Source organism: Bos indicus x Bos taurus, chromosome 15, assembly GCF_003369695.1.
Source record: "Bos indicus x Bos taurus breed Angus x Brahman F1 hybrid chromosome 15, Bos_hybrid_MaternalHap_v2.0, whole genome shotgun sequence".
Classification (NCBI taxonomy): Eukaryota; Metazoa; Chordata; class Mammalia; order Artiodactyla; family Bovidae; genus Bos; species Bos indicus x Bos taurus.
In genome coordinates this window covers 83,534,246-83,544,233 of record NC_040090.1, presented here as the reverse complement: position 1 = coordinate 83,544,233, position 9,988 = coordinate 83,534,246, and the positions used below count along the sequence as shown (strand labels likewise).

The 9,988-nt window shown below is 35.6% G+C and overlaps 1 protein-coding gene across 1 annotated transcript; it reads left to right on the top strand.

Annotated features, from left to right (window-relative positions):
- Positions 1 to 1,172: 1,172 nt before the first annotated feature.
- Positions 1,173 to 2,105, top strand: LOC113905156 (olfactory receptor 4C16-like). Its single transcript, XM_027562136.1, has one exon. The coding sequence runs from the start codon at positions 1,173 to 1,175 to the stop codon at positions 2,103 to 2,105; it is 933 nt and encodes a 310-aa protein (XP_027417937.1).
- The last annotated feature ends 7,883 nt before the right edge of the window (positions 2,106 to 9,988 follow it).

The following is a 9,988-nucleotide window of genomic DNA, read 5'->3' as shown; positions in this document are numbered from 1 at the left end:
GTTCCCCTCTCTTCTGAATATTTGTTCTATTACAGTGATGTGGAGATTCCGGGTGCCCAGATAAAACAAATCCTACTGGGGATCACAACCATGATTAGGCCCGAAAAAAGCTATCTGCTGACACCTCTTTAAAGGCCTCAGTTCTAAAATGCTTAAGCAAAGCATCTGAAGTTTAAGCATATAAACTATTGAGTGAATACCCCTAGTAATTTACATGTAAACTCTGGAACTATGCATTTTTTGAAGGGTGTTTTCAGAAATGGGAAAAAAGAAAACTGGAAATGGAAATATTTGTGATATTATCAACCACTGAAGAATGTTCACTTCTATCCATTGAAGTTCACTTCTCTCCATTAGTGTATGTCAAGTAGTAAATATCATAAAGTTGTTTCAAAGTAAGGGCATTATATTTAAAGATTATAAGTGCTTTTTCTTCCTCTTTTTAAGCTGTCACATATGGAACAGAATGCACAATGGAGTGGATCACATTATAGACTAATAAAAATAAACATTTATATAAGCAAATATAACAAACAGTGATATATATATAATATATTATATTATAATATAATAATTATATAATATATAATTATTAACATAAAATTGTGTTAAATAATATGTAATTATATAATATAATTTATATTATATTATAATTATAATATAATAATATATATTATATATAATTGATATATAGAGGCATTTTTGGGGTATGAGACTGGGCTATTTTTACATTTATATTATGAACTTCCAAAGGCAGTAAAATATATACAAAATGCCAACTGATACAGTATCCAAACATACTCTCTCCCCTCTGATTAAATGAATATGAAAGTAATTAAGTTAATATAATGGAGCTGTATTTCTTAATATTCATTAGGCAAAATTAATGAGAATCATGTAAATTACACAAATGGTTGTATTTGAAGAGTGCTATAGAAAAGTTTAATTTTCACAGTCTTACAAGGGACTCATAATGACCCCATGAAGTTGTCATTACAACTTAAGTGTTGAGGTGCCTTGTTAAGAAACCACAACTAAAATGTCCATGATGAAGAATATTTGTCTCACTTAAAATATTCCAAAAAATCACACCTCACACCATGAATTAATTCTTTTCTATATTTTGCAGATAAAGCATTTAACACCCATCCCTTCTCTGCATTGATAAGATCATGCAGCTGAATAATAATGTGACTGAGTTTATTCTGCTTGGGTTGACACAAGATCCTGTTAGGAAGAAAATAGTGTTTACCACTTTCTTGATTTTCTATTTGGGGACCTTGTTGGGGAACTTTCTGATTATTACTACCATCAAGACCAGCAGGGCACTTGGGAGTCCAATGTATTTCTTCCTTTTCCATTTATCTTTGTCTGATACCTGCTTCTCTACATGCATAGCCCCTAGGATGATTGCAGATGCCCTTTTGAAGAATGGCACTATCTCTTTCAATGAGTGCATAGTCCAAGTTTTTTCATTTCATTTCTTTGGCTGCCTGGAGATCTTCATCCTTGTCCTCATGGCTGTTGACCGCTATGTGGCCATCTGTAAGCCCCTGCACTACACGACCATCATGAGTCATCGAGTCTGTGGTGTGTTGGTGGCTGTGGCCTGGGTGGGGTCCTGTGTGCATTCTTCAGCTCAGATTTTTCTGGCCCTGAGTTTACCTTTCTGTGGTCCCAATGTGATTGATCATTATCTATGTGACTTGCAGCCTTTGTTACAACTTGCCTGTACAGACACCTATGTGACCAACCTACTCTTGGTGTCCAACAGCGGGGCCATCTGTACAGTGAGTTTTGTTATGCTGATGTTCTCCTATGCTATCATCTTACATTCTCTGAGAAACCACAGTGCTGAGGGGAAGAAAAAAGCCCTCTCCACCTGCATCTCCCACATCATTGTGGTCATCTTGTTCTTTGGTCCTTGCATATTTATATACACTCGCCCTGCAACCACCTTCCCCATGGATAAGATGATAGCTGTGTTTTACACACTTGGAACACCTTTGATCAACCCTCTGATTTATACACTGAGGAATGCAGAAGTGAAAAATGCCATGAGGATGTTATGGAGCAAGAAGTTGGTCTCAGATGACAAAAGATGAATGGAAGTTTCAAAGTTTTCTTCATAGTTTGGATTGATCTAAAAGAAGCTCATAGACAATAATATCCTCTTATTGTGGAGTTAATATAATCCTAACTCGTAGTGTGAAGATTACTTCCTTTAGTAAAATGGGCAATGTGCCCACACATGCTAGTTAGTATTGAGTCAAATATTTGTAGAACTGACAGCATCAGGTACACAAAGTCACGTAAGATCATGGTCTTAGTTATTCACTGTTGTCTCTGCCTCTCTTGTCTGTCTAATATCACTGTGGTTTTGATCTACTGTTTTCTTCCCTTGCATTTACTTCTGGATTTCTCTGTTTAACATTACACTATATGCTTTTATCTACAGCCTGACATATTTTTGTCTCAAAGAGTTTATTTCTTAGATATTGTGATCAAATGTCTGATTGTTGACCTTCAGCTTGGTTGTTCTTACTGACTTCAGCATAAATCATCAGGTTCAAACAATAATAGTATATACATATTATAAAGACAAAATATCCTGCATCGAACCTGGACTGGCAATTCATTTCATATATGATATTATACATGTTTCAATGCCGTTCTCCCAAATCGTCCCACCCTCGCCCTCTCCCACAGAGTCCAAAAGACTATTCTATACATCTGTGTCTCTTTTGCTGTCTCGCATACAGGGTTATCATTATCATCTTTGTAAATTCCATATATAGGATCACCCAGAGGGATGGTATGGGGAGGGAGTAGGGAGGGGGGTTCAGGATGGGAAACACATGTATACCTGTGGCGGATTCATGTTGATGTATGGCAAAACCAATACAATATTGTAAAGTAATTAGCCTTCAATTAAAATAAATAAATTTGTATTAAAAAAAGACAAAATGTTTAATCTAGGAAACCTCTCTTCTTTTTCTTGGGTTATAGTTCAATTTTTTTTTTTTTTTTTGTATATTTGCCTAATTGTTCTAGAAAAGTGACAGAACATTATGACAAAATTCACACGTTTGTAGTATTTTTTCCTTAGGTAGGTTCTGACTGTTGGGGCTGACCTCATATTAACATTCCTTCTATTAAAAAACAAAAAAAACTTTTTGCTATTAAAATGATTCCTTCTATTTTGAGGGATCTATTAAGTTTTATCTTGAGCCATACCAATTATAATAGTATGTTTAAATATTACTTTATTATGATTATAGCATAGAAGCTGTAAATTAAGGAAGATATATCTATGTGAGCTTTAAAGAAATGTGTACATGTAGTCAATGGTAGGGAATTTATAAATAAGAGTTAATTGAATAAAAAACATTATAACCCAGAAGAGGGTATTTAGGCTTTGAAACATAGTTATATCACATATATGAATTGTTTTAGTGAGTTTTAAGACAATATAGAAAGTAGAGTAACTTAAGAAATACTGAGATATTTGGATGAAAATTAAATGTATCCAGTGGAGATGGATATCATCTTTCACCATTCATTATCACTGAAGTCTCTAATTACATGATCATTAAGAAATTTTCTGATTTGTCAGATTTCTTATTTGTATGTTTATCCATATAGAAAATTCAATAAGAGTATTTTTTGTTTATTTGGAACTTCTATTTCTATTATAAGCTAGTAATTTTATTATGAGTACTAAATTTGTATTACTTTCATTGTACCCAGAAGTTTATACTCTTTCTTTATCTTGAGAAAAAGATCAGTGTGGAAATGGAAACTTGTGAATTCTGCAATGAACTCTAGCACCTTTCTATACACATCTTTTTTTTTTTAATTCTGAGAATTTCAAGGCTAATCCCTCACAGTTTTTATTAATCACATCTGCTACAGTAAATAAGTCATCTGTGCTATCACATTCTATTCCCTTTGGATTTCTTGATATGTCATTATAAGAAACAAAACTAATAAATATATATTTTTAAAAAATAGAAATTTCTGTTAAATGTGTTGAGCTACCCTTAAAAATATATTCCCTTTCCTTATAAATCCTCATTAAAATAAGGAACAAAATCATAAAATTATGTGTCAAAGCACATGACAGAAAAAACCAGACAGGATATATCAGTTGGTAGAAGATTTTCATGTGTTTTTTGAAACATAGATATAAGTGGTAGATAACTAAGTAACTTAGCAGAGTAGAAGTTACAACCATCTGAGAAAAGAGATAAGTAAGACCATCAAGTTCCACAAAAAGTAGGCATGAAACATACATTGAATTATATAAAGATTATTTCCCCAGGTTACTTTCTGCTAGTCAGGTGACACTTCCTCTATTCCATCCCACCAAAGATTGGAAGTTTGTTATTTTTAAAAAATGAACAAAAGTGTTCCTGATATCACTGTGGAGGGCAGTGATAAAATGCACAACGGAATGTACAGAGAAATTAAGTGAAAATCTACATAGGGAAATGTGAGACCCTTTCTTCTCAGGGCTCCCAGGATGTCAGCAGTTAGTATACATCACGAGCTCACCATTTCCAGGACTAGGCACAAAGCCCAAGTAAGAGAATGGAACTGTTTGTTTTGTTTGGGGTTTTTTGGTGAGGGAATAAAATATAAGATCTGTATTATATACTCTAATTACCTTAAAATAATTATACCTCCAAATACGTACTCATTGCCTATAACATGTGTAGATTCCAAATGACTTTTTGCTGTTGTTGATGTTAACTTCCTTTGCCTTAAACATAAATAGTTTCTGCTTTCAGGTAAGATGGCAAGACTGGTGAATGGGAAGATAGAGTGATAGAGACCTGCCTTCAGATGAAAGGAAGAGGGGATGGTCACACATTGGGCCTAGCAACTTCTCTATTTTCCTCGATAATTTAGCTCTGATCCTATATCTATAACACTCATGCTCTGTAGCTGACTAGACCATTTTCTTACAACTTTCTAAGGTTAGTGGTCATCTATTAATATCTGGTTATTGACCTAAAACTATATAAAGGTCCTCATCTTATTTTTCCTGTCAAGGAAACAAACATTGTATTTTTGCCTATCATTTATGCTATTCAAAACAGATTTTCCAGTGAATGTTCATTTCCCATGTGCTGTTTAACATGAAAGAATGCTAAGCAGAGTTTAGTTGTTTTATTTCTTGCATATTAAAATTGCATTTATCACTTTAGAGAAAATGAATCAGGCACTGGGGTTCAATCAGGCTCACTTATTTATAGAAAATAAAGAATGTATCTTTTTGTTGTTTTTATAAAATCAAGTTAATAATAAGGATCCTTGTGCCTTAGGATAAACTAGAAAGTTATTAACAGTTCAGGGTTCTGGGAGTCCAGACTCCTGCGATAACTGCCATTCTCTGAGCTTGTCTGTGATTCTTTTTTTTTTTTTAATCTATTAATTTACATTTTTTAAAATTCTCTATTGCCTTCATGTTGTCTGTTTACTCAAAATGTCTGCTTTCCCATGGCTCTGGGTTGTCAAGGTAGCAATTCTTTCTCCATGTATCTTACAATATTCTTCCCCTTTTCTCGGGTGTATGGGGCTTCCCTGGTGACTCAGACGGTAAAGTGTCTGTCTGCAATGCAGGACACCTGGGTTCGATCCCTGGGTTCAGAAGATCCCCTGGAGAAGGAAATGGCAGCCCACTCCAGTATTCTTGCCTGGAAAATCCCATGGACAGAGGAGCCTGGTAGGCTACTGTCCATGGGGTCGCAAAGAGTGGGACACAACTGAGTGACTTCACTTCACTCGAGTGTATCCAATTCCCTATTCAGAATTCCAGACAGGAAATCTGAGTAAACTTGCATTTGAATAGACTAAACTCAAGTCATTGGTCAAACCATGTAGTAACTCCCCAAGAAGTTGTTATCTCTGGTACAGCTGCTATGATATAGAAGAGTTGGTGTGGAGAATAATGGGGTAAATATTTATCCCCATTATCTGCAATTATCCCCAAGGCAATTTATCAAATTTATTTAGTATGGACCATTACTCATCATGCTGGGAAAAATGAGGAAAACATTATAGTAACTAATCAAAAATTTACCTGGACATTTTAAGTAAATGTGACTTGTTTTTTGTTTTGTTTCGTTTTGTTTTTTTCCTAGCTTTATTGAGAGACTATTGACATATGACATATAAGTTTTGTGATGATTTGATACAAGTATATATTGGAAAATGAGTATCACAATAAATTTACTTAATGCATTCACTCCAAATACTATTATGGGTGTGTATATGTGTGTGCTCATATGTGGTGATAATATATAAGATCTACTTTCTTGATAACATTCCAACGTACAATCAGTTCAGTTCAGTCGCTTAGTCGTGTCCAAGTCTTTGGGACCGCATAGACTGCAGCACACCAGGCTTCTCTGTCTATCACCAAATTCATGTCCATCTAGTCAGTGATGCCATCCAACATATAATACATTATTGTTAATTACAGTCACCATTCTACACATTAGATCACCCAAACACTTATTTTTAGGTGAGAATTTCTTTTCTTTAATTAATATTGCCCTATTTTTCCTACTTTCTGGCCCCTGGAAACCACCATTCTAGTATTTCTATAAGTTTAGCTGTTACAGACTCTGCATGTGAGAACACAGTTTGTCTTTTTCTGTCTGACTTATTTTACTTAGCATAATGCCCTCAGGTTCCAGCCACATTGTTGCAGAAGGTAGGGTTTCCTTCTTTTATATTGTTTAAGAGTATTCCATTGCATATGCATACCACATTTTATTTTCCCATGAATCTTGATGTACACTTAAGTTGTATCCATATTTGGTTATTGTGGATAACACCACATTAAACATGGGGGTAAAATATATTTTTAAGACTTTTTTTTTCCCCCTTAGATATATATCCAGGTGTAGAATTGCTAAATCATTTGGTAGTTCTCTTTTTAATTCTTTGAGGAAACTTCATACTTTTTCCATAGTGGCTACATTGATTTATATTCCCACCAACAGTGCACAAGTGTTCCCTTTTATCCACATCCTCAAACAAATCCTTGTTTTTATAACCCTTCATCTAGGAAGACTTGCACAGTTTTAGGACTTTTAAATTTGAGTAAGTGTGATGGGTTAATGGAGACTGACTAGTCTGCACAAAGAGGGAGCCCCAGCACTTCAGGTTTCTTCTGCACCATTCTTTAATCCTAGGGTCTCAGAATCTCCTTACAAGCTCACACATCAAGTGATCTCTATCCCATTGTTGCAATCATGTTCCTTATTCCTCTTCCATAATGCCCTTTGTCTACCTTTCCTGTAGATCCAGTTTCATTTAGGCTGGAGGAAGGGAAATATGGCATCCAGTAATCACCAGTGTCAGGGAATCAAGGAATCATACTCTGGTATGTAGGTTAGTTTCTTTATTCATTTTTTATTTTGCATGAGCTGGAAGAAGGTGTGAAAACATTCAAGTCAACAGTGATAAAAAAGAGAGGAAAAGAAATACATATAAAAAAAACAAATTTTGCTATGTAAACTTCCCACCTCAGTTTATAAACAGAACCATTCTGGCATTCAAGAGTTCTAGTAGTCTCTGATTCACTCTTTCTATTCCCTCAAATCTATCATTAATTTGCCACTCTGACAATGTCTTATCAAATAATGTTTTAACATATTGACAAATATGACTGATTTTCTCATATTGTTAAATCATTAACTCACTGTTTTGTATTTATATTTTAATACCATCTGTGTCTTTTACAAATATATGTTGCTTATTCAATGTCCATGCTGACCTTATCATATTTTTGTTGTTGTTCAGGCACTAACTCCTGCCCAACACTTTGTGACCCCATGGACTGCAGCATGCCAGGCTTCCCTGCCTTTCACTATCTCCCCGAGTTTGCCCATACTCATGTTCAGTGAGTCAGTGATGCCATCCAACCATCTCATCTGCTGTCACCCCCTTTCTGTCCTGCCCTCAATCTTTCCCAGCATCAGGGTCTTTTCCAATGAGTTGGCTTTTCGCATTAGTTGGCCAAAGTATTTGAGCTTCAGCATCAGTCCTTCCAACGAATGTTCTGGGTTGATTTCCTTTATGATGGACTGGTTTGATCTCCTTGCAGTCCAGTCAGCACATCACACTGATACAATGTGTGTGTGTAGATTATATAGGAATTTCTTCTTCTTCTTCTTTTTTTTTTTTCTAAAAGACTTCAACTGTTTTAAAGAAAACTGCAATGAGAATTCTGTCACCTTTAACTTAGTATTCTTTGCTACAGTTCAGGTATATTGATAACAAATCTAGGTGCTAAATTTAAACTAATCTAAATTTAGCTAATAAATTAAGCTCAACTTCTAGATAATGAATCTAGTAACAGAGTAATTATTTTGATTATTTTATGTGTCTCTTACTGCATAACAGATTACCACAAAGCAATATCCTAAAATAGCACCCATTTACTATCTCACAGTGTTTCTTGTCAGGAGTTTGAGTTTCTGTCATCAGTTCAGTTCAATCGCTCAGTCATGTCCTACTCATTGCAACCCCATGAACTGCAGCACACCAGGCCTCCCTGTCCATCACCAATACCCGGAGTTCACCCAAACTCATGTCCATCGAGTCGGTGATGCCATCCAGCCATCTCATCCTCTGTTGTCCCCTTCCCGTACTGCCCCCAATCCCTCCCAGCATCAGAGTCTTTTCTAATGAGTCAACTCTTCGCGTGAGGTGGCCAAAGCTGCTGTCATCAGTGAGGTCAAAATCAAAAATCTACTGGGCTGGGCTTTAATCTGCAGGTTCCAGGGAAGAATTGCTTTCTGGTCCATTCAGATTGTTGTCAAAATTCAGTTCCTGTAATTATAGGACTGAGGTCCTGATTTCCTCACTGGCTTTCAGTTAAGGGTCATTCTCAGCAGGTTGAAGTCCTTGAAAGTAACCCTCTGTCTTCAAATGCAGCAATCGTGCATGTAATTCTTCCTGATTGTACTCTGAATTTCTATAATTCCTCTTCTGTTATCAGCCAGGGAAAATTCTCTGTTTTTAAAGAACTTATGGGTTTAAATTAGAGTTCAAATATGACTCAAAGTTAACTGATTTAGTAACCATAATTAAATTTTTGAAATCCCTTATAACATGTAATTTAACATAGATGTGATATATTACCATACTTAAAGTTCCAAGGGTTCAGGCAGGAAATCTTGAGGGGCATTTTGGCATTATGCTTACTGCAGAAATATAGGAGTCTTTTAAAAAATTATAGCTTTAGCAAAAGAATCAGAGAATATATCATTCCATATTTCAAAAGGATAGCTCTATTATTTCTATTAAATATGTCATCTTTCTATTCTCTATCAAAATTTTATCCATGAGAAAAGATAACATTCCCTTCGACATGGGAAACAGCCTTTGAAGATATATGTGACATTTTAAAATCAATTTAAATGAACATTTAGGTGGAGCTTCCCTTGGTGGCTTAGATGGTAAAGAATTTACCTTCAATGCAGGGGACCTGGGTTCAATCCCTGGGTCAGGAAGATCCCCTAGAGAAGGTAATGGTTACCCACTCTAGGATTCTTGCCTGGAGAATTCTGTGGACGGAGGAGCCTGGTGGGCTACGGCCCATGGGGTTGCAAGAGTTGGACATGACTGAGCAACTGACACTTTCACTTCACTTTCACTCTTACACATCAGTGGTAAAGAACCTTTCTGCCAATGAGATTTAAAAGATGCAGGTTCGATCCCTGGATTGGGAGCATCCCCTGGGGGAGGATATGGCAACCCATCCCAGTATTCTTGCCTGGATAATCCCATGCACAGAGGAGCCTGGCAGGCTACAGTCCACAGGGTTGCAAAGAGTCAGACTCAATAGCAATAATACTATCACTAATAATAGAGAATACATATTAATTATGTATAATGAAATATATATTCTCATTATATTTGTAATAAAGAATCTGAATCCAAATTAATTAAAAATCTTTCCCAAAGT

What these genes read in the sequence shown, in the direction of transcription:
- LOC113905156 (XM_027562136.1), top strand. Translation starts at nt 1,173, where the DNA reads ATGCAGCTGAATAATAATGTGACTGAGTTTATTCTGCTTGGGTTGACA.